The sequence below is a fragment of the Sapajus apella genome, unplaced genomic scaffold (genome assembly GCF_009761245.1).
Source record: "Sapajus apella isolate SASKATOON/1434 unplaced genomic scaffold, GSC_monkey_1.0 scaffold43, whole genome shotgun sequence".
Lineage (NCBI taxonomy): Eukaryota > Metazoa > Chordata > Mammalia > Primates > Cebidae > Sapajus > Sapajus apella.
Window position 1 is genome coordinate 9,039,940 of NW_022436983.1, and position 24,964 is coordinate 9,064,903.

Here is a 24,964-nt window from a genome sequence, read left to right on the forward strand (position 1 = left end):
AGGAGAGGTTAAAGCATTAAAGGTAGGTAAGCTGGGACATAAAATGGATCGGGAATGAGACTAATGCAAAAAAAAAAAAGTGTGTCATGGAATCAATGAATGAGTCACAGTTTTTACTCTAGCAGTTACAGTGCAAGGGAAAACCCAGCTGGTTGCACAGTTTACCAGACAAAAATGGACCAAGCACTCACGGAAATACGACCATTCTTGGAACCAGACCAGCAAGAATCTCTCCTAAAGGGTCATTATGTAGAGGATTCTGCCACAAGCAGCCTTCTCAGCAATATCCTTAGAACAGTGACACCAGAAGGTGGGGTCTCGGCTGGGCACAGTGGCTCATGCCTGTAATCCCTGCATTTTGGGAGGCCGAGGCCGGTGGATCACCTGAGGTCAGGAGTTCAAGCCCAGCCTGACCAACATGGTGAAACCTCGTCTCTACTGAAAATACAAAAATTAGCCAGTCGTGGTGGTGCATGCCTGTAATCCCAGCTACTTGGGAGGCTGAGGCAGGAAAATCGCTTGAACCAGGGAGGCGAAGGTTGCAGTGAGCCAAGATCATGCCATTGCACTCCAGCCTGGGCAATAGAGTGAGACTCCTTCTCAAAAAAAAAAAAAAAGAGGCCGGGCGCGGTGGCTCAAGCCTGTAATCCCAGCACTTTGGGAGGCCGAGGCGGGTGGATCACAAGGTCAAGAGATCGAGACCATCCTGGTCAAAATGGTGAAACCCCGTCTCTACTAAAAATACAAAAATTAGCTGGGCGTGGTGGCACGTGCCTGTAATCCCAGCAACTCAGGAGGCTGGGGCAGGAGAATTGCCTGAACCCGGGAGGCGGAGTTTGCGGTGAGCCAAGATCGCGTCATTGCACTCCAGCCTGGGTAACAAGAGTGAAACTCCATCTCAAAAAAAAAAAAAAAAAAAAAATTTGAATGATTGAATTTTGCATAGAACATCTCAGTGGCATGGAACCATGTTCCGTGGCCTGGGTTTGCAGTGTGCTGGATGGAACCTGATTTCTCTCCTCCTTCCCTGTGGCCCGGGGTACAGGGTGGTTTCTTGGTCTTCACTAGTGCCGAAGACGCTCGCTCAACCACCCTGCGCATCAGTTTCTATGTCCTTAGGAAAAATTCCCTAAAGTGGAGTTGCTGAGTCACAGGACATGCATGATTTTCAGGCTCACAGTACACGTTCCTGAATGACTGTGTAAAAGGTCACAGCAGCTTGCCCCTCCACCAACAGTTGAAAAATGCCCAGGACTGCAAATACATTTGAAATTGGATTAGACAATATTCATAAGATGGCCAGCACAGTGCCAGTCAAGAAGCCCACACTCCACATTATTGCAGGAAGGACTCAAGGAGAAGAACAGAATGTTGACCGTGAAAGAGCAAAAGAACGGGTTCCAGGAGGAGGGACAAGAGGTGCCCAGGACGGGGCCGCCGAAGCCCTGGAGGAAACGGGGTATCCTGGAGGCAGGTGTGCATCGAAGGAGAGAAGGGACGCGGCACATTCATCCTGGAGAACAGATTTAGAGACAGACATGACAGCCCTCCTCAAATATTTAAAGGGCTGTCTCATAAAAGAGAAATAAAACGTACTCAATGAGCTCCAGGTGACAGAGCTGAGCTGAGAGACCAGAAATCACAAGGAGACAGATCTCCGCTGAATATAAAGACAAGTTCTATCATAATTGGAACCTTCCAGAGAAGGCATGGACTTTGTACTTTCAAAGGATCGACAGAATAATTAGACAGTAGACTTTGCCTCCTCACTGAAGGTGGGGGAGGAGGGGGCTGGGTAAGTATGTATTCCTGAATCTCTGTTATTTTGCTACTTGTTTTTTGTGTAGGAAATGGAATTCAAAGAGCAAAAACAGGACGTTTTAAATAATAAATTAAGTGATGCACTGGCCATGGTCGAAGAGGCTCAGAAAACAAAGACAACTGAAAGTCTAAAAGCAGAGAGCCTCGCCTTGCAATTAAATGAAACATTAGCTGAACTGGAAACTGCCAAGACAAAAATGGTAGGTCGCTGCCTTCCGGGAACGGGAGACTTTTTCTCTCCATGGAAGATTACAGTGCTGTGAGAACCTGTGGTTTGGGTGGGGGCTTCTCAGCCTCAGCACGGCAGATGCTCTGGGCCAAGTAGCTCTTTCCTGTAGGGGCTGTCCTGAGCATCTTAGGTTATTTAGCACCAACCCTGTCCCCTGCCCACCAGATGCCAGAAGCCCTCTCCCCGCAGTCGTGGTCACCAAAAATGCAGACACTGCCAAGTGTCCCTTAATCGCCCCCTAATGAGAAGTGTTGGTTTAGAGTGAAAGGTACACAGGATGCCCTCTCTGCAGGGTGTTCTGAGACGTATTTCAGGGTCCTCGCAGGATCAGTGAGAACACTCAGGATTTCGTGATCAGTGACTATTCCACCGGCTTTCAGACAGTGTGTTAAAGCATAGACTCGGCATTCGAGGCCCTCCACAACCAGGGCTGGATGTTGCATTCATTCTGTCATCCATATGTTCAACCAACAGGTTTCTGGGCAAGAAAGGAATGCAGGTTAATCTGTCAGACGAGCACAGAGTAAATTTCACGAGGGTGTGGCATTGGAGAAGACAGCTCTGGGTGTGGCACGTGGTATAGACCAGAATCATTAGGACCTGACCTTGGCTGGGGCAGGGGGAGGCATGGGAGGGAGGGAGTTGCTGGAGAGTGTTACAATGGCAGGACTTGATAACGGCTGGCGGGACGTGAGCGCCAAGGAGAAGACAGTGCCAGAGGAGACCGCACGCTTCAGGCCAGGGCGCCTGGGGACATGATGGGTTAGGGACAGCATAGGAATGGCAGTCTGCAGGTCTGGGATCATTGTGGGGGGGTTCTCTTGGAGCAATCCTTTTTTGGAGAAGAGGAGACAAGAGAAGGAAGGCAAGGATAGGGCATCAAAGTTCAAAAGCCCCCCAGCTTTGGGTACGCAGTAGTTTTGGGAAAGACAGCAAGACGAGAGCCTAACCTGGAAGGCCGCCTCCTAGGCAGGGTCCTTGGAAGAGTGAGCGTGTGTGTCTCGGGCAAAGAGTGTACCTGTCATGGGGAGATCAGAGGCCACGGCCCAACATGTCACCTGGGAATAGGGAGCAGGACAGGGTGAGGTCGGAGGAGCAGGCGGGCAGCGAGGAGGAGGTGCTGACATGGAAACACCAAGGGGAGCCTCAGGAGGGGGTGGGCGTGGGAAAGCAACTGATTTGCCATTCAGGGATCATCAGTAATTTTTTGTTTTTAAGAAATGCAAGTTGGTTTTGTTTTTAAGAAATGTAAGTTCTGATCAGGCACAGTGGCTCACACCTGTAATCCTAGCATTTTGGGGTGCCAAGGTGGGTGCATCGTCTGAGGTCAGGAGTTTGAGACCAGCCTGGTCAAATGGCAAAACCCCATCTCCACTAAAAAAAAATTACAAAATTCAGCTGAATGTGGCGATGCATGCCTGTAGTCCTACGTACTCAGGAGGCTGAGGCAGGAGTATCGCTTGAACCAGGAGGCGGAGGTTGCAGTGAGCCAAGATCATGCTCTGCACTCTAACCTGGGTGACAGAACAAGACTCTGTCTCCAAAAAAAAAAAAAAGAAAAAAGAAAGAAAGAAATGCAAATTCATTCACTTTTTCTTATGAAATTGTTCACTCATTAATTCCACAAATATTTATCAAACATCAAATGCTGTGGGCATAGCAGTAAGTAGAAAAAGACACATTTCTGCTGTTACGAAGTTTACATTCTAGTGGGCATGAGAAACAAAGAAACAAGATTAAAGGCTTCGGGGACAATGAAACAGACACTGGAACAGAAAGTGTCTGGGGCTGCTCCTGGTAGGTGGTCAGGGAGGGCCTCTCAGAGGAGGTGACGCTGGAGCTGAGCCCTGAAAGTCAAGAAGCAGTCAACCATGCAAGGAGCTGGGGAAGAAGTTTACAAGGCAAAGGGAACAGCACGTGCTAAGGCCTTGGGGTGGGGCCCAGGTTAGCACCTGTGTGTATGCAGAGGGGCCATATCCTTGTTGTCGTCATATCCAGCTCCCAAGATCACACTGAGTGATACTGTTTCCCAGATCATGATGGAAAACCAGCTAATCCTGCAGCAGCAGAGGGTAAAGGCGCTCCAGGATGAGCAGGAATCGCAGAGACACGGGTTTGAAGAAGAGATCCTGGAATATAAGGAGCAAATCAAACAGCACTCCCAGACAATTGTGAGTCTTGAGGAGAGACTCCAGAAAGTCACTCAGCACCATAAAAAAATAGAAGGCGAGATTGCAACGTTGAAGGACAACGATCCAGGTGAGTCTGAAGGGAGGCCAAGGAAATCTTCGTGTTGGGGGCAGGTTCTGATTGTCCCCTGGGTCCTAATGGGCTGATGGTTAAGAAAAGCGCCTCATTCAAAAGCTCATTCATTCTGTGAGGCCTCCTTTTGTTCTTGTCACACAACGATGTCAGAAGCCCTCCGAGGCCCAGGTTCAGCAGAAGTCATGGCAATGAGTTGGGACATCCTTTGTGCCGACCCAGTGAGCCGGCGAGACACGCAGGCTACCAGGGCTGTCAGGGCCATTGAGAGCAGCGCGAAGTGGAATCATCGTTTCCACATGAAAACAGCTCGCACGGGGGCCTTTCAGAGGCTTCTCTCTGCCATCGACCTTTTACATCTTGACCAATGCACTTTCATTAGCAGCCAGGATTTCTCCCTTAAAAAATAAGCCCGAAAGAGGCTGAAAAAAGAACTCAGACTTGTGAGCACTGGTTGGCCCCAAATGGCCAAGGTAAGTTGTACTATTGTAAAGATATTAAGCTCTTGGAGAAAGTTCTGGAAGTAGAGGACTGGGGCCAGGGTATCCCAGCCTCAGCCCTGTTGACATTTGGGGCAGGATCATTTTTTCATGGATGGGACTACCCTGGGCACTGTCGGGTGTTAGCAGACTCCCTGGCCTCCACCCACCAGATGCCAGCAGCACCCCTACCCCAGTTGTGACAACCAAAAATGTCTCCAGACATTGCCCAATGTCCCCTAGAGGCAAACTCACTGCTGGTTAAGAAACACGGCTCTAGTCCCCAGCAAGTTGGCAGGCCATCAAGACTTACTACATTCATTCATTCATTCATTCATTCATTCATCTCTCTCGGTGAAGCTTCTGTGATGTTCCAGTCTCATGTGGGCACTCAGGATCCAGTGATGGACAAGCCAGTTTTTGTCCTCCTCGTAACAAAATTATTGCCCTGACAGGTGATCCCAGACGAATAGGGCGCCGTGATGAGGACGAAAAGCGGGGTTCAGTTTCCGAACCCAGAGTCCAGGTCAGAGGAAGGGTGTTTGAGATTGAGCTGGGACCTGAAGGGCGACTGCATCTTTGTCACTCCCACACTTAGGCCAACGTGCACTCCACAAATGTTTGTTGAAGGAGTAAACACGTGAGTGAACACGTGACTGAGCAGTGAGCCAGGACACCAGAGGCGGTGCACTGAGGTGTAAGTGGGAGGAAAGCAGTGGAAGGCCCTAAACACAGATTCTTCTTTTGAGAGAGGCGGGCAGGTGGTGGGACCAGGGGCTGAGGCCGCACTGCTCACCAGCTTCGCCGAGTGGTCGCCAGCAGCCTCCATCACTCTGGTGCCCCTTTCATTGTCTGTGAGTGGACTTGAGGGTCCCTGCCTTCTAGAGTAGCTGGGAAGGTCACATAGCCACACACTTGGGGAGAGCCCTCAGCCCGTAACATGGAACACGTGCGGGTCTCACAAGGCGGAGAGCGCCACAGGTGGAGGCAGGATTTGCAAATTGTGAAAGACACAGGTGCGTTTGTAAGCAAAGGGGAAGGATGGCCTCTTCTCACAACATTCACGTGTCCCTCTAATACAGCCCACAAGGAAGAAAGGCCACAAGACCCTCCGGTGGCTCCCACGACGGACAGCAGTGCCAAAGACATGGCGTGCGAACACCTGATGTGAGTACCTGCGGGTGTGTGAGCGCCAGGCATTCTCACGGGTGCCACCTGGGTGGGGGCAAACAGGAAACCAGCCCCTACCGGGGCCATATTGTCAGAAGCCAAACAGGGAGCCCAGCCTGCTGCCTTCCCAGTGCTGCTTACATTTCCCCATTCCTTCAGCAAGGCAGGTGGTGTCGTGGAAAGAGTTAAGTGGAGCTACGTTCAGACCCTGCGCCTGTTTTCTGCTGTTTATAACAGAATACCCAAAACTGGGTAATTTATAATGAAAATGAGTTCATTTCTGGCCAGGCATGGTGGCTCATGCCTGTAATCCAAGCACTTTGGGAGACTGAAGTGGGCAGATTGTGCAACCTCTGGTTGTCGAGATCAGCCTGACCAACATGGTAAAACCTCGTCTCTACTAAAAATAAAAACTGGCCGGGCGCGGTGACTCAGCCTGTAATCCCAGCACTTTGGGAGGCCGAGGCAGGTGGATCACGAGGTCAAGAGACCGAGACCATCCTGGTCAAAATGGTGAAACCCCGTCTCTACTAAAAAACAAAAAAATTAGCCGGGCATGGTGGCAGGCACCTGTAATCCCAGCTGCTCAGGAGGCTGAGGCAGGAGAATCGCTTAAACCCGGGAGGCAGAGGTTGCAGTGAGCTGAGATCGCGCCACTGCACTCCAGCCTGGGTGACAGAGTGAGACTGCATCTCAAAAAAAAAAAAAGAAAAGAAAAGAAAAGGAGCTCGTTTCTTACAGTTATGGGGACTGAGAAGTCCCAGGCTGAGGGGCTGCAGCTGGTGAGGGCCTTCTTGCTGCTGGGGACTCTCTGCAGAGTCTGGGAGTGGTGCAGGGCAACACGTGGCCAGGGGCTGAGTGTGCCAGCTCAGGTCTCCCCTCCTCTTTTTGTAAATCCACAGTCCCACTGCCACGATAACCCATTAATCCACTGACCCAGTAGTCCACAAATCCATTAATCCATAATTGTGCCTTCATGACCCAATTGCTTTATAAAGGCCCCGCCTCTCAATACTGCCACATTGGGGGGTAAGTTTCAACTTGAGATTTGGAGGGGACAGACATTCAAAACATAGCAGATTCCAACTGGACACTTTCTAGCCTTGTGACCCCGGGCAAGTCACACCGCCTCACTGACCCTTAGCTTCCATGTTTGTGAAGTAAGGCTGTACATGCCTAGTGCTTGGGAAAGTTAGCTAATACTTTTATTGGCTATTTTTCCCAAGTAGGTGTTATAAGCAGAGATTTCAAACAGGAGACCACTTGGTGGGGTGGGGTCCTGTAGGGTGAGAAGTTGAGGAATCGGCTAAATGACCTTAAATAAATGACCTCAACTCTCCTGACCCTGAGAGCCAGTGTAATAAAGAAGTCTGTCCTCAAAGAACTGACAGTTTTCAGAGAAACAAACATATGAATGGGAAAGATCCAGAAAGCATCTCGTAAAGAAGGAGGCGCCGATGGGACGCAGAGGAGGGATTCAGAAGTCCCCCAACAGGAGAACCACCTGCCTCACCCTTGCACCAAATTCTAGTGACCGAAGTCTGACGTCACAGGGTTTTTACAGAAAGACAGGGATATGCGGCCTCCCCATTGTGAAAATCTCCCGACTCCTCCTCCTGTTTAAACTCTAGAAACAGTGGTCCCATGACTTGGAGAAGCATCAGCATGGCCTGGCTCTGCTGTGGTCCACTTCCTTAGAGTGTGAGCAGGCTTGAGTTCTAAGGTTCTGTCCTCAAGTTGAAAGATTTGTGGTTGCAGCCAAGGACGCACTCGTGCGCGCACACGCATGCACGCACACGGAGAATACATTATATATATGCAGTTATTTTCATTCTGATGATCGCCAGTCTTTTTTTGTTGTGTGGCATGCACCTGCCAGTGTTTTACTTTAATTCATAATAAACACAGTACCTTCTAAAGTCTGTATAAGGCCAGGCACGGTGGCTCACACCTGTAATCCCAGCACTTTGGGAGGCCGAGGTGGGTGGATCACCTGAGGTCGGGAGTTTGAGACCAGCCTAACCAACATGGTGAAAGCCTATCTATCTCTACTAAAAATACAAAAATTAGGCAAGTGGTGGACGCCTGTAGTCCCAGCTACTCAGGAGGCTGAGGCTGGAGAATCACTTGAACCCAGGAGGTGGAGGTTGCAGTGAGCCGAGATTGCACCACTGAACTCCAGCCTGGGCAACAGAGCAAGACTCCATCTCAAAAAAATAAAAATATATTTAAAAATGAAGTCTATATAAGAGGAGACTGGATTTCAAAAGCCTGTGAACTCAAATGAAGTGGCAGTAATACCTGCCCCAAGACTAAGGCTCCTAAACCCCTTCCAGAAGGGCAGGACCTCCTCCCCGCAGCATTAACATGACCTGTCTCCCCAAGGCTGCAGTTTCCCAACTTGCTGAGATGCACACCCTGTGTTCTTCCAATCAAATCCCCCAGCAGGGCGCCTCCCCTGCTGTTCTGCTGGGCACCCTTCACCCCTCCACTGGGCACAGCCCCCCTCCCATCAACCACTCTGAGTCTCAGGGTGCCAAAGGTGTGCTGCCCTCGGCAGGTGGTGGGGAGTTGTCCCCGCTGCTTGCCTGGTTCCCAAGGCCACTCTTCTGCCAGCTCCCCCAAGGACACCATTCATTCACATCCAGCCCCGCCTCTCTCCACCAGGAAGTCAAAGAGGCTGATGAGAGAAGAAAGCCACACTGTCTTCCTCTCCTTCTTCCCTGTCCCTGAACCTCCTCAAAATCACCTTCCCCTCTCCCTCCACTGTCAGAAGCCCACAGGCACGTCAATTCATGATGGTGGGTGGTGGGTGTCACTCTCATGCAAGGCATATTTGAGCCTCAGACTCAACTCAGCCAGATCCATTGTTCTATCTCAATGGATTTTCCTTTTTCTTTCTTTCTTTTTCTTAGAGACAGGGTCTTGCTCTGTCACCCAGGCTGGAGTGCAGCCTTCAACTCCTATGCTCAAGCAGTCTTCCCACCTTAGCCTCCCAAGTAGCTGGTACAACAGCCACACATCACTATGCCTGGCTAATTTTTTTGTTTTTTAAGACGGAATCTCGCTGTGTTGCCAGGCTGGTGTGCAGTGGCACAATCTTGGCTCACTGCAACCTCCGCCTCCTGGGTTCAAGCAATTCTGCCTCAGCTTCCTGAGTAGCTGGGACTACAGATGCGTGCCACCACACCCAGCTATTTTTGTATTTTTAGTAGAAATGGGGTTTCACCATGTTGATCAGGCTGGTCTCGAACTCCTGACCTCATGATCCACCATGACGGCCTCCCCAAGTGCTGGGATTACCGGCATGAGCCACCGTGCCTGGCCTATTTTTTTTTTTTTTTTTTTTTAGAGAGGGGGTTCCGATTTATGTTGCCCAGGCTGGTCTCAAACTCCTGGGCTCAAGTGATCCTCCAGTCTTGGCCTCCCAAAGTGCTGGGATTACAGGTGTGTGCCCAGTGCTCGGACTCAATGTATTTTCTTAAATGAAGGTGCAACAAAAAAGTCATTTTTGTTTCAGAGTTTTTAAAGACTGTCCTCATCCCTGGCTGGGACTGGCATCGCATGGACCACTGAGAATCTCTTTGCATTTGTACTCGGTGCCTCCCTGACACTCAGGAAATAACGTGGAATTTGAGTGGAACTGACTTCTCCTGTTTTTGTGAATTTCAGAGACGACTTACTGGCTGCTCAGAAGGAAATCCTGTCCCAGCAGGAGGTCATCATGAAGTTAAGGAAAGACCTCACCGAAGCCCACAGCAGAATGTCAGATTTGAGAGGTTTGAACGATCTCCTGTGTCTCTTGACCTCCGACCCACTAGAGAAAGGAAAGAGATGAGGCTTAAGAGTCGAAATCTTTGGCATAAGAAATCCTGCTTCCCTGTGCTGTCCCGGCACCCCAGGCAAGGCTTGATCCTTGCCCAGAGAGAGGGCTCAGTACACGCTGCTTGAGGAGTTGAGTGAATGAATGAATGATATGTGTTCGTGCTTCTCAAACTTCTTTGTCCAATCTTCCAGATGACAGGTCTCTGCTTAAATGCCACTTCCTCCAGGAAGCCCTCCCTCACTCACCCTCACCAAACATAGCCAAGAGATCCTGCTATGCTTGGGCTCCCTTGGCCCCTGTACTCTGTCTAACCTACCACTTAGCACACAGCAAAGCTACCTTTGACTTTTTTTGTTGTTGTTGTCATTGTTTGTTTGTTTATAACTCAGGGTCAGCAAAAGCTGTATCCTGGATATATCCCTGATTCCCATCCTCCACTGAGTCCCTGACTCAATGCCAAAAGGCACAGGGCACATTCTCCAGAGGACTTTGGACCTCTGCACTGAAATGCAACTTTCTTCTTCAGGGAGAAGTTTCCTTTGGCACAGATTTGCTCCTGGAAGCAGAGGCTTGGAGGGCAATCCTGGGCTGTCCCTGCGGCAGGCCATTTTGCACAAGCCCCAGCACTCACTAGCTTTGGGACTGAGGGCAAGGGGGTCTCTCCAGGCCTCCTCTTCCTCAGATGCCAAGTAGAGACAACGTGACTTCTTCCTAGGATTGACGTGGCCGTCAGTGGCTACCTAGAGTTGGGGCAAAACAACTGAGTTCTGCGCTGTTCTGGACAGACCCAAACAACGCTGCCTCCAGACTCCCGCTTCGCTCCGCCTCATCTCCGCCCTTTCACTTCTGCCCCCTTTCTTGCACCTGGTAGCAGCCTCTCTTTCCCATCCCTACTCTCCCTCCAGCAAGGACGCAGACAGGCAGGAGCTGGAAGATAGAACTAAGCCTGGGGAAGTGGAGGAAGGGAAAGGAATGCTCTTATCTTGCGTCCGTCCCAAGCCCGTCAGTGGTATTTGCTCCCTGTAGCTGTTGCTGTTGCATTTAGGGCTGAATTTTTCCATAATAGGGTATGAGAAAGTGTGGGGTAGAGGCTACGGTGTCCGGTTCTCAAGGAGAGGGATGCTGAGCCCGATTCCATGTCTGCGCACTCTTAGTTGCATGACCTCAGGCAAATCCCTTACCTCTCTGAGCCTTAGTTTCTGCATCTGTGAAGTGGGGATGTTCATAGTAGCTACCTTATGCCTATAGTCCCAGCACCTTGGGAGACCAAGGAGGGCAGGTCACCTGAGTGATCACCTGAGTGATCCACCTGCCTCGGTCTCCCAAGGTGCTGGGACTACAGGCGTAAAGAGTTCAAGACCAGCCTGGCCAACATGGTGAAATGCTTTCTCTACTGAAAATACAAAAATTAGTCAGGCATGGTAGTGCACGCCTGTAATCCCAACTACTCAGGAGGCTGAGTCAGGAGAATCACTTGAACCCGTGAGGCAGAGGTTGCCATGAGCCAAGATCGCAGCTTGGGTGACAGAACAAGACTCTGTCTCAAAAAAAAAAAAAAAAAAAAGTGTCTACCTTGAAGGTTGCTACACAGATTTGAGGTCATGCTACGCAGAGACAACTGAGTCTGAGCTTCCCCAGAAGCAAACACAGAGAGCAGAATTCCACTGCAGGCAGTTTATTTTCGAGGTAATCCCAGCAGGAAACAACAATCCCAGCAGAGGGGGAAGGGTGGAGACTGGACGGTCAGTCACGTGGGCACGGGGGCAACTGGAGCTTAATTTGGCTGGGAATGCTGGGGCGTGAGGGAGAACACATGCGCCGGGCTGCCCCACCTAAGGGGTGCAGACTCCAGCCCGCACCAGCCACTGGCAAGAGGTCACCACACCTCTGCTCTTACCTTGCCCCGGTCCCAAGCCCTTCAGTGGTATTTGCTCCCTGTATGGTGGCCATATAGCAGAGGAGGCTTCAGAGGCCTTAGCAGAGATGCAGAAACAGGCAGCTGAATGCCAGCTGGAGTGCCCTGAAATGCCAAAGAGACGCCGGTGCAGCCCTGCCAGCATCCACTGGTGCAAGGCGAGGGTGGGGCAGGAGCCCACACACCTCATGGAGGTGCCACCGCCAGCAGGTGACAGTTGCGTGATCTTGCTGTTACTTGCTGAGGTGCAAGCAGACCTCCTGGCTGTTCCTAAAGCCCCTGAGAATTCCCAGGGGGCAGACCTGCCTGGTGGTTCTTGTAGGCCCGGCAGATCTGCCGTGGCCCTTAGCGGAGCCCCTCTCACCGGCCCTCCTGTCACTCCCAGGGGAGCTGAATGAGAAGCAGAAGACGGAACTGGAGCGGAACGTGGCACTGGTCCAGCAGCAGAGCAAGGAGCTGAGTGTGCTCAGGGAGAAGATGGTCCAGATGAGCAGCCTGGTGGAAAAGAAAGACCGGGAGCTGAAGGCCCTCAAGGAGGCACTCAGGTTGGGGGGTGGTTGCGGGCGGTCTCCTGGTGTGGGGAGCCACTGAGCCTTGCACACAGAGAGGGCTCAGTACATGCTGCTTGAAGAGTTGAATGAATGAATGAATGATATGTGTTTCGTGACTTTGCTTAGTTCTGTGCTTCTCAGACTTCCTTGTCCAATCTTCTAGATGACAGGTCTCTGCTTAAAAGCCACTTCCTCCAGGAAGCCCTCCCTCACTCACCCTCACCAAACATAGCCAAGGGATCCTGCCATGCTTGGGCTCCCTTGGCCCCTGTACTCTGTCTAACCTACCACTGAGCACACAGCAAAGCTACCTTTGCCTGTTTTTGTTGTTGTTTTGTTGTTGTTGTTGTTGTTGTTTTTGAGATGGAGTCTCACTTGCTCTGCCACCCAGGCTGGAGTGCTGTGGAGCAGTCTCAGCTCACTGCAACCTCTGCTTCCCGGGTACAAGCCATTCTCGTGCCTCAGCCTCTGGAACAGCTGGGACTATAGGCATGAGCCATCACGCCTAGCTAATTTTTTTGTGTTTTTAGTAGAGACTAGGTTTCACCATGTTGGTCAGGCTGGTCTCGAACTCCTGACCTCAAGTAATCAGCCCACCTCAGCCTTCCAAAGTGCTGGGATTACAGGTGTGAGCTACCACACCCGGCCCATTGCCTGTTGATCGCCTGCCCTCCCCACAAGGACAGGGTCTTTGTAGACCTTGCCCACTGTTGATTCCCAGTTCATAAAGGAAATTAATATTTATTTAACAAATGAATAAACTGGAGGTGTCAGCTTAAAGTATGTAATACTGTCATTGTCCCATGGGTTTCTCTTTAAAAATACCCATGAGCTTGCATTTTTACCTGTAATCTTACCCACATTTTAAAATGAGTCATGTTTTCACAAAAAAGTTTGAGTGAAATTGATGTTTTGTGGATATTTGGTAGCTTCCTGTGGCCGAAGCGGATTCATAGTTGCTGAAGGAGCAGACTCCAGACCCAGCTGCCTGGTTTCAAAGCCAGACCCTAGGCCAGGTGCGGTGGCTCACACTTGTAATCCCAGCACTTTGGGGGACTGAGGTGGGCTGATCACCGAAGGTCAGGGGTTTGACACTAGCCTGGCCAACATATAGTGAAACCCCGTCTCTACTAAAAATACAAAATTAGCCGGGCGTGGTGGTGCACGCCTGTCCCAGCTACTCGGGAGGCTGAGGCAGGAGAGTCGCTTGAACCTAGGAGGCGGAGGTTGCAGTGAGCTGAGATCACACCATTGCACTCCAGCCTGGGCAACAAGAACAAGACTTCGTCTAAAAAAAACAGAGGCCAGACCCTCCACAAGCAAGGTGACTGCAGGCAGATTGCTGTGTGTCTCTCTACTTGTCCGTAAAATGGGACAAGCAGAGTTCCTAACTTGTGGGATTGTTATGAGAAATAGAAGGGCTAGCCACACTTAAAGTGATAGAAACAGCGGGCATGCAGTGAATGTCCCCGTAAAGCCACAGCAGGTGTCCACAGCCCCGGTGTAGGAACCAAGGGCAGGTGCTCCCTGTCCTGGCCACTCTCCCATGAGTTCCCTGAAACCGAATTCTCTAGAAATCTGGGAGCTGGAAACTGAAGTCTCAAAAGAATTCTGTTTCCTATAAAAATAGAGCTCCGTGGCTGGACCCCCTGGCTCACGCCTGTAATCCCAGCACTTTGGGAGACCGAGGCAGATAGATCACAAGGTCAGATGATCAAGACCATCCTGGCCAACATGGTGAAACCCCATTTCTAGTAAAAACACAAAAATTAGCTGGGTGTGGTGGCACACACCTGTAATCCCAGCTACTCAGGAGGGTGAGGCAGGAGAAATGCTTTAACCCGGGAGGCGGAGATTACAGCGAGCCAAGATCGCACCGCTCTACTCCAGCCTGGCAACAGAGTGAGACTCCATTTCAAAAAAAAAAAAAAATAGAGCTTCATTTCCTGGTCTTCCAATGAGTACAAAAGTAATTTGTGGTTCCCAGAACCTCATGCCATCTGCCTCTTCTCCGCCCTAGGGCTTCCCAAGAGAAACACAGTCTCCAGCTGAACACAGAGAAGGAACAAAAGCCCAGGAAGAAGACCCAGACGCGTGACACCTCTGTGCAGATAGAGCCAGTCCACACCAAGGTCTTCTCCAGCAGCCAAGAGGTGAGTGCCACCCACCCGAGCACCTGGAAGGACGTGTTAAGACGGGGCCCAGTGGTGGCTTTCTTTCCTTTTGAAGACATTTTCATCCTAAGTTCCAAAAGTATGACTTGCCCGTGTGAAATGTATAACGTAAATCGCAGAATCCTGCCTGTTCGGTCGCAGTCACCAGAGGTCACAGCTGTCCACAGTGTGATGTGTGTGCCGTGAGAGCTTTCCCTCACAGAGGCCTCCACGTTCTCACACGGTCAAGAAGGTGCAGTGGCTGAAGATCAGGTGTGGATTCACTCCACCTGCGTTTGAATCTCAACTCCTCTGCTTAGAAACTCTGTGAACTTGGGGAGGTTACTGTGCCCCAGTTCCCTTTTCTGAGAGTAATGACCATCCCCACCTTATGGGTTGGTTGAGAAATAGATTTTATGTATATACACACCTGAATACACAAACACATACAACCCATACATATAGATATTTACTTATTCATTCATTTACATTTATTTCAAGGTGAGGTCCCACTCTGTCACCCAGGCTGGAGTGCAGTGGTACAATCAAAACTTCACTGCAGCCTCAACTTCCCAAGTTTCAAATGATCCTCCTGCCTCAGCCTCCCTAGTAGCTGGGACTATAGGTGCATGCCACCACACCTGGCTAATTTTTGTATTTTCAGTAGAGATGAGGTTTCGCCATGTTATCCAGGCTGGTCTTGAACTCCTGGACTCAAGAGATCCACCTACCTCGGCCTCTCAAAGTGCTGGGATTACAGGTGTGAGCCACCATGCCTGGCCCATAGAGATATTTGTTTAGTACATAATTTTTTTGCTAATGGTATCAAACCATGTACATTCTGCAACATGGGTTTATTTTTACAGACACTAATGGGCATCTTTGCAAGAATATGAAGATCTGCCTCACCCTGTTACATGGCTGTGTGGAATTCCACTGTGTTTCTTTTTTCCAACCAGTCCCCTTTGGATGGACACCTAGGCTGTGTGTCCTCTTGTGCAACGCTGCATTTAATGTACTTGTTCTTCCTGAATTGTGCTTGATGGGGCCAAACTGCCTTCCCAAAGAGCCATGCAGTGAGTGCTCCGTGGCTGTGTCTTGGTAGCTGTTCTGTGCACCTGCCCAGAAGCATCGGATGGGAGCGTGTCTTTGAGTGAAAACAGCCTTTACTGGGCCATCCTGGAAGCTGGTACTCACACTCTGTCCCTATGGCTGGGGCTGCGCTACTCCCCGTGATCCACAGCATGCGATTGTGAGGTGCAGTGAGTCCTCAAGGCCCTGGGTTTCCCGGGGCCTGGGGCTGTTCTTTCCCTGAGGCTTTTGGAGCCTAGAGAGCATGGCGTTCCAGTAATGGGCATTGGATTTTTGCTGGGAAGCCAGGCCAAATGTGTCAGCTTGCTTTCTGGCGCACTCAAAGATGCCCTTCCCCTGCCAGACAGCCTTGAGCCAGGGCTGCAAACAGCTTGAATGAAACGGCTCGAGGTCCAGCCAGCTGTCCTTGGCAGCGATCACTGTCCAGAGCACCTTCACACAAGTGTCTCCTGGTTGCTCAGGGCGACCGGGAAGAGGGGTGGCTACAGCAGGCCCACGTGGCCATAAGCTCCATGGGGCGGGGAGTGTGCGGCACTCCTGTCGGAATCCCAGGCTTTTAGAGCAGAACCTGACCCATATTCATTCACTCATTCAGTGACTATTGAGCATCTGCTGTGTGCCAGGTCCTATGCCAGGGATAGGAGAAGACACACAGGGCCCACCCACACCAAACGCCCCTGGACTCTGTGCACATCTGTTGGACTGGATTGTTGAACTGGGATGCCCTTGATGTTTAGTTTATATTATGTGGTGGAATTCGTGGAGGAGGATTGGGGAGGGAGACTGCAAGATAAAAGGGAAAATATGTTTGTTCCTTCTTGGAATGGTTTTCCTCCCTCGGGCTCCTTTCTGCTTTCTAAGCCAGAGTGGGTCAGAGGGCTTAAGAGTTGTATGAGAAAGAATCTCCATCGTCTCCAAATAAACCAATTCCCCGAAGAGCCGTGAGGAGGGGTCATGTGGTGCTCCCGGTACCCCTCAGGCCAAGCACAGGCTGTGATGCAGCCTCAATGCCGTGGCTACCCCTACACCCCCAAAACTCAGTATCCCCTACCCCCTGCTAAACATAGAGGACAGAGAGAGAGGGAGAATATTCCAGGTTGTTTACTCCTAGGGCAAACACGTATCCTCAAGAGGTGACCAAGGCCAGCGTAGAGCCAACCCCGGAAGGGAAGCAGCCTTGCAGCTGTGAGCAGGCTGGAGCCAGGGTCCGAGGACAAGCGAGGCCCTGCTAAGCGCAGCAAGGGTGGGGTGCCTTTCCCTCGAAGCTGCGGAGCCCTGCTCCCAGGCGGAAAGCCGGGGCAAGCTCTTTACAGCTCCTGTTTCTGACCTCTGTTCATGCAGGCTCCATATTTATTGAGCACCTACTATGCTCAGATACAGCCCTGGGCCCTGGGAGTAGCACAGTCCTCAGAGGAGATAAAGACTGCTCTCACGGAGCCCATCACGGAGGGGAGACACGGAAATACACAAGCCAAGATCAGGCGAAATGTCCAGTGGGAGTAAGTGCTCTGAGGAACGGCACAGAGTGACCTGGGGGCAGGAGGGTTCTTTGGGGTCGGGTGGCGAGGGAGGCCTGTGCTGGAGGAGACGTGGAGCAGAGCCGGAAGGAAGGGAGGGAACAAGTGATGGGGACATGGGGGTGGGAGTAGAGACCGTCCCAGGGGGACCTCGGACAGCACTGTGGAGTCCCTTGAAGGAGGCCACAGGCCCTGTTCCCCGGTGGCAGTGTGGCTAGCACAGGGCCAGGGATGTGTCATACAGGCTTTGGCAAGCACTTGAACCATCAAAGGAAGAAGAACAAACAGATGTCCCCTTTGCGCTTCTCTGCTTTCTTTTCCTGAGAGCACTTATCACTCTCTGGAATTAGAGTATCTGTGCGTCTGTCTGTCTGTTATCTGTCTGCCCCATAGAACTTTGCCCACTGCAGCAAGGGCTCGTCTGCTCACCCCCTGATCTCACCCCTGCCTAGAGCAGTGTCTGGCATGCAGTCACTGCCATCGGCCAGTAGATAGATGGATTGGCAGCTTTTTAACAATGTTGGTTCACTTCATACTACATAGATATTATCTTCTGTACCTGTATCTAGCTATATATGTATATGCGTGAAGTGAACCAAAACTGTTATTTTAAAAATTATTTAAAAAGAGCCAGATTGTCAATTTCTTCTCCTTCTTGCCGGTTTGACTGAAATCTTCCCTGGCAGCTCTATCTACAACTGAAAACTGTTCCCAACACCCCACCCCACCTCCCCGCTTAATTTTCTCTGTACTGCTTATCACTTCTACCAGATATTTTCACCTTGTTGTCTGTCTGCCCACATGAGGATGCAAAATCTATGACAACAGGGCCGTTGCGGGTTTAGCCACTGCGGAATCCCTAGAGCCCAGAACCAGGCTTGGCACACAGAGGTGCTCAATAAATCGATGTGTGATGAATGAATTAATGAATGAATTGCTTACCTGAGAGAAGCGTTGTTTAACTCAGAGTTTATGAATGGACTTCAGGAGGTTTTGACCCTCTGGAAGTTGTATGCTAATATTTGTGTCGATGTGAATTTTTCTGGAGGAAAAAAAAAAAAGCCCTGCATGCTTCCAAATCTTAAAAGGGTACATGACCCTTAAAAGATGAAAAAGACCTTTCCTTGTCTGTGCTCTTAGTAAACCCAACTTCTTGTCTGTGCTCTTAGTAAACCCAACTCTGGGTACAGTGGCTCACGCCAGTAATCCCAGTACCTTGGAAGGCTGAGGCAGGAGGATTGCTTGAGCTCAGGAGTTTGAGACCAGCGTGGGCTACAAAGTGACACCTGTCGCTACAAAAAAATAGAAAAAATGAGCCAGGTGTGGTGGCACGCACCTGTAGTCCCAGCTACAGAGCTGGAAGGATGACTTGAGCCCAGAGGTAGAGGCTACAGTGAGCTGCGATCATGCCATTGCATTCCAGGCTGGGCAACAGAGAAAGATCCTATCTCCACAAACCAAAATAAACAACACACGCGCGCGCACGCGCACACACACACACACACACACACACACACACACACACAACTCTAGTCTGAGCTATTTAGGATGGTCCATCTGGGTCTAGTGACTACCATATGGGACGGTGCAGGTTTAAAACATTCCCTTCACCACAGGAAGTTCTGTGGGACAGTGCCGCTCTGGAGGCTCCAAAGTCTCAGAGAAAGGTTTTCCTTTCTCCAGCCCAAATAAGAGCCAATCTATCAAATCCCCCTAGCAAATATTAAACAACCATCCTTATCACCAGTTAAAAGAAAGCATCATGCGTTCTCATCTGAAAATGCCCTTCCAGGAGTAGAATTTGCTGTGGCTGTTCAGAAACAAGACCGGAATGGCAGCAAATGGAAACCCAGGCATGGAATAGTATTAGGAGAAAAAGAAAACATGGAGAGGGAACCTGGAGGGGCCCTTTTATTTACAGTAATGCTAAATGGGAAAGCTGGAAGTCTTCCTACATGTGACCTGATAGTTGAGATGAAAAATGTAAATTCTGTCTCTGCTGATGCCCTAATGATGTTTTCCCGAAGGTGCTAAGTGACAGCGTTCCACTACCCGTCAGTCGTTCATGTTTCTGTGAATGTAAGAGAAATCTTCCAATCCCTGATCAACTGCTGCCCGCCCCATTCTACCCACAGGAGCCATCCTTCAGCGACCTAGGGGTCAAGTGCAAAGGGTCCCGGCATGAGGAGGTCATCCAGCGTCAGAAAAAGGCCTTATCTGAACTTCGAGCACGAATTAAAGAACTTGAGAAGGCCCGCTCGCCAGGTAAGTCTCCTTCCGAGTCAGCGCAGGGGACCCCAGACTCGGGCTCACATTTGGGACTGACCAGTTTGCCAGGAGTACCATATTTTATCCGCATCGTCTCGAACTCAAAGGACATTGTAACACACAAAACAATGGGCAGACAGTGATCTCAGAGTCAAGTGCAGGCCTTGTTCCAGAGGCTCCAAAGGAACCCAGAAAATACTGAAGGAGATTTTATCCTATTAAATAAATAGGATTTGATGCACAACTCACTATTGTACTTTTTCTTACTTCACGGTAGCTGGGTGAAAACTTTGTCATGGCTGAACACTGTCTAAGGATCAATGTCTGGGAACCACTTAGAGTACCTGTTTAGAGGGGCTCGTGCTCTCCTAAGACTTAGGGTCTACTGCAGGTTTGGGCACTGTCTAGGACCTGGAAGCCTGGGTTCAAGTTCCACCCTGGTTCCGTGGCTGGAGGACCTTAGCAAAGTCCTCCCTCAGTGCCTTGGCACTGACGCCTGTGTGGCTGCACCCTCATATAAGCCGGGTGACCTTGGCCGAGTCAGTTAATCCCTCTAGGCCTGTGTCCTCATCTCCAAGGGAGGCGGCCGTGAGGATGAAAACGAGCCTGTGGTAAGCGTCCCAGAAGTAGTAGCTGTGGTCATGACATGAAATCACTTCTTCCTGAGCCCTTCTTTTGAGTCTGCTTTATTCTTTTATAGGTCATAAACACCACCTGAATGAATCAGTTCTAGATTTAAAAAACCTCAGAATGGAAAACAATGTCCAGAAAATACTGTTGGATGCAAAACCGGATTTGCCAACTCTCTCAAGAATAGAGATCCTAGCGGTAACCAAAGAAAATTCTCTCTGCTGTGACTGGCATGGAAAGGAGGGGCCTGAGGGCAGACATGAGCTGGGTTCCCTGGCACAACCATACATGTCAGTGGTTTGGGGCCAGGTCCTCCCTGATGGGCCGTTGTCTATACTCACTAGTTAGTACCCCGACCCTACCAGTTGTCCAGTGTTTGCACAGAAAGGTGTCCTTCCGTTTCTGCACAGCATGGTTTAGCGTGGCAGTGACGTTGGGCCAGATTAATCACTGAAGCGTGACAGGACCCTTTTCACATCGTGTGTTATATTCTGCAGAACGTGTTCAGCAGGCTAATTTATCATGTTCCACCATGAGTTTGTCTGAAGTTTGCTTTTCACTGTCACCTGAAAAACACAGACATATAAAAGGCAGGAGAAGGGGGCCGTGATTCAGAGCACACAGCTCTAGAGTCAGAGGGACTCATGTCCAGATCCAAGCTCTGCAAGCTGTGTGACCTTGGGCAAGGCTCTTAACCTTTCTGGGACTCCCTTTCCCAGCTGTAAAATGATGATGAAAATACTGAGGGAGATAATTCTCCAAAGTGCTTAACCCAGTGCCTGGCTCAGAGGAAAAACTTGATAAATGATATGTTATTATTATTAAATACTGTTTAAATAGACCAGGTGTGGTGGCTCACGCCTGTAATCCTACCACTTTGCAAAGCCAAGAGAAGAAGATCTCTTGAGGTCAGGATTTTGAGACTAGCCTGAGAAACATAGCGAGACCCCAGCTCTACCAAAAAAAAATTAAGCCGGGCGCGGTGGCTCACGCTTGTAATCCCAGCACTTTGGGAGGCCGAGGTGGGTGGATCACGAGGTCAAGAGATCGAGACCATCCTGGTCAACATGGTGAAACCCCGTCTCTACTAAAAATACAAAAAAGTTAGCTGGGCATGGTGGCGCGTGCCTGTAATCCCAGCTACTCAGGAGGCTGGGGCAGGAGAATTGCCTGAACCCGGGAGGCGGAGGTTGCAGTGAGCCGAGATCGCGCCATTGCACTCCAGCCTGGGTAACAAGAGCGAAACTCCATCTCCAAAAAAAAAAAAAAAAAATTAAAAATACATTAGTCAGGCATGGTGCCAGGTGCCTGCAGTCCTGGCTACTCAGGAGGCTGAGATGGGAAGATCACTTGAGCCCAGGTGTTCAAGGCAACAGTGAGCTCTGATCGTCCCACTGCTCTCCAGCCGGGACAATAGGATTTCCAGAAGTGATCTCATCCTTGCAATCGAAGGTGCCTTTTTACCCTAAATGGATGTTTGGGCATTTGATGGACACGTGACGGGTCAGCATCTGTCACAGGACCTGCCAAGGGTATGTTTGCTGCTGCAGCTGGATCCGCACCAGCCAGGTTTCTAGAAGAAATAATGAGGCCATCCTACGTTCTCTTGGCAGGTTTTTCTGGACATTCGCGAGAGTCCAGGAAGAAGGTCCTTGGAAATGAGCTGGTTTTCTTGAGAAAATCAAACCCTCCTTCAGCGAAGGTGGGCGTGGAGGGGCAGCCTGCAGGTTGGGCCCATTCCCAGCCTGACCCACTCTGAAAACAGGCCTTCTCCTCGGCAGGGCCCCAGTCCTGCCATGGACACCACACAGCAGGAAAACTCTCCACTCTCGAAAGACCTCAATCTTCCAACGCTGGCAGCAATTCAGATTAAAAGAAAGAAAGGAACCAAGCGCAGTGGCTCATGCCAATAATCCCAGCACTTTGGGAGGCCAAGGCAGGTGGATCACTTTGAGCTCAGGAGTTCAAGACCAGCCTGGGCAACATGGCGAGGCCCCGTCTCTACAAAAAAAAAAATACCAAAAAATGAACCAGGCATTGGTTCCCACACCTGTATTCCCGGAAGCTGCTCGGGAGGCTGAGGCTAGAGAATCACTTGAGCCCAGGAAGTGGAGGCTGCAGTGAGCCGAGATTGCACCACTGCACTCAGGCCTGGGCGACAGAGACCCTGTCTCAAAAAAAGAAGGAAGAGAAGGGCAGGAGGAAGAACAGCTGGCATTTACTGAGTGCTTTCTCTACCAGGCATTGAGCAAAGCCCTTCACATGCGTTATCTCATTTAGTCCACACAGCCTGGGTCAGTTACCATTCTTATCCCCATTTTACAGATAAGAAAAATTAAGACTTCAGGCCAGACATGGTGGCTCATGCCTGTAATCCCAACTCTTTGGGAGGCTGAAGCAGGCAGATCACTTGAGGCCAGAAGTTAGAGACTAGCCTGGCCAACATGGCAAAACCCCGTCTCTACTAAAAATACAAAAGTTAGCCAGGCATGGTGGTGCACATCTATGCTGAGGCACAAGAATCACTTGAACCCAGGAGGTGGAGGTTGCAGTGAACCAGAATGCACCACAGCACTCCAGCCTGGGCAACAACGTGAAACTCCATCTCAAAAAAAAAAAAAATAAACATAAAAATAAAGAGAAGGAAAAACTAAGGTTCATAAGGTTTCAGAAGGTCAAGCACCTCACCCAAGGTCACAGAGATAATGAATGACAGAGCCAGGACTGTGTCCCTGGAGGCCCGCCTCTTGCACCCTGCTGGTCTGATGGTGTGATCGAACCTGCAGCCCAGCCTCTTCCTTAGGTCACCCTCGCTTAGGACTCCAGTCACCTGTAGGGAAAGAGAGGAGGTTCTGAAGGACAGTGCAGAGGACGCAGCTCGGGGAGCTGGAGACACCAAGCTGCATTTTAGGTTCTTTTTGTAGGAAATCTGCCCAATTTATTGTGGTCTTTAAATACCTTCTTTATTCTCATCTCTAGATAGATAAATGTGTCTACTCTTACTATAGACAAATATGGCCAGGTGTGGTGATTCACGCCTATAATCCTAGCACTTTGGGAGGCCGAGGCAGGCAGATTATTAGGTCAGGAGTTTGAGACCAGCCTGACCAACATGGAGAAACCCCATCTCTACTAAAAATACAAAATTAACCAGGCATGGTGGTGGGTGCCTATAATCCCAACTACTCGGGAGGCTGAGGCAGGAGAATCACTTGAACCTGGGAGGCGGAGGTTGCAGTGAGCTGAGATCACGTCATTGCACTCTAGCCTGAGTGACAAGGGCAAAACTCCATCTCAAAAAAAAAAGTCACACTTAACCTATCACAGTCTCCTTTATGCTTTTACGTTTTTGGGACTGCGTGGGTTTTTTTTTTAATCTCCCAAGTTTATAGTGTAGAGCCGGTGCATGCTGTGAACTGACATGCTCTTGGTGTCCATGGCGAGCACTTAAAACCCAGTTTAGTTGGGGGGGATGTATGGGGGATTGTCTGTGACCCCCGGACTCCCCGCTTGGCCTAGTGGCTTTTCTATGCGTTCAGCTGGGGTTTTTAGCAAGCAGCGGGCTGAGCACGGTCTCAGCAAGCACACAGCTGTATCATCTCTGGAAAGGGTCTAAAGTGAGGGTCCAGTTTCTGCTGCATGAACATGAAGTTCCTTTAATAAAAGGAAGGGGGATATTTTTTATTTAACCTGTATTTATTCGTTTGACAGACATGCCCACTCTGTGTGCCATTCTGTGCCAGGCACAATGCTGGGCACATGGAGAGGGAGAATGAGCAAACAGCAACACAGTCCCTGCTCCGATGGCACTCTCGTCTGGACCGGGGTTTCCAGGCCTTAGCACTGTTGATGTTTTAGGACCCCATAATTCTGGCGCAGTTTGTGGAGGGATGTGTGGATATCTTATAGCGTCTTTGCTCTCTAGCCCCCTAGATGCCGGTAGCACTCCCTGCCTGCAGTTGTGACAATGAAAAATGTTTCCAAACACTGCCAAATGGCCCAGGGGAGGGGACAAAGCCACCCCAATTGAGAACCACTGTTCTAGAGGGAAGACAGGCAGTGATCAAAGAACAAGACAAGTGATGTACAATTACAAAGACTTCAAAGACAGTCATTCTCTGAAGGGTAGGAATACAGTTATAAGAAAGCAGTTGACAGAGGAATCAGACTGAATGATCAGGACCTGGACTGAAAATCCACTCTCTTGAGTTAATCTTTGGTAATCATACAGTGCTTTAGCTTCTGGTCATAGAAAGTTGTAATGGAATGTCAAGAGAGGGCTTTTATTTCTGTCTGATTTCAGCCTCAGAATGGCCTTTGCAACACAACATTCAGCTCAGCCATGGAGAAGTCAGGGAAGATGGACATGGCTGAGGCTTTAGAGCTCAGTGAAAAGCTGGTACGTATATCCAGCATCCAACCCACTGCTGTCCGAAGCCTGGGTGCCCTGCAGTCAGTGATAACCACGGGATAGTTTAAATGGAAACCTCACATGCCTAGTTAGTTGTTCTAATAACTCTGCAAGACCTGTCTACTATCCCAGCATGGCTCAGGAGTCACATAGCCACATTCCTTGAAAACACGGGTAGTTAGAATGAAGTGTTTATACCTGTTGTCATTTTTCACTCCCAGCTCTCAAAAAAGGCATAGCGTAAATGGACGTGGGGAAAATGGAAGCCCCAGTGGCGCTCCTTTCAAAGCATTTGTTTGTTCTCTGCAATTGCAGAAGGTGAACGAAACAGACTTAGACGCTGGCCTCCTTAAAGCGGCCACCAGCGGCCCCGGGGAATGCTGCTTATCTGCAAACGCTTTCCTTGTAGTACCTGGAGATGAGCAAAACCCTCGGAAGTCTGATGAACATCAAGGACATGTCTGGCCACGTGTCCATGAAATATCTCTCCCCCAAAGAGAGGGAGAGGGTCAACCAGCTTCGACAGAGGGACCTCGACCTGGTGTTTGAAAAGATCACCCAACTCAAGAACCGGCTAGAGAGGAAAGAGGAGCTGTTGAGAGGATACGAAAAGGATATTGAACAGCTCAGGTACCTCGGC

At 50.1% G+C, this 24,964-nt stretch overlaps 1 protein-coding gene across 13 annotated transcripts in view; it reads left to right on the plus strand.

Annotated features, from left to right (window-relative positions):
- The window catches only part of FHAD1 (forkhead associated phosphopeptide binding domain 1), a 160,279-nt gene that overhangs the window by 115,419 nt on the left and 19,896 nt on the right, over positions 1-24,964 (plus strand). For 10 of the 13 annotated variants that reach the window (XM_032300467.1, XM_032300474.1, XM_032300470.1 and 7 more), the window contains 10 exons: positions 1,848-2,021; positions 4,084-4,309; positions 5,874-5,958; positions 9,634-9,740; positions 12,088-12,247; positions 14,274-14,406; positions 19,151-19,280; positions 19,984-20,111; positions 24,217-24,312; positions 24,734-24,954. In XM_032300467.1, the coding sequence (XP_032156358.1) occupies positions 1,848-2,021; positions 4,084-4,309; positions 5,874-5,958; positions 9,634-9,740; positions 12,088-12,247; positions 14,274-14,406; positions 19,151-19,280; positions 19,984-20,111; positions 24,217-24,312; positions 24,734-24,954 (1,460 nt within the window). Of the gene's footprint in view, positions 1-1,847; positions 2,022-4,083; positions 4,310-5,873; positions 5,959-9,633; positions 9,741-12,087; positions 12,248-14,273; positions 14,407-19,150; positions 19,281-19,983; positions 20,112-24,216; positions 24,313-24,639; positions 24,955-24,964 lie in introns of those variants that run through there. The other 3 variants (XM_032300468.1, XM_032300478.1, XM_032300479.1) reach the window with 3 other exon arrangements.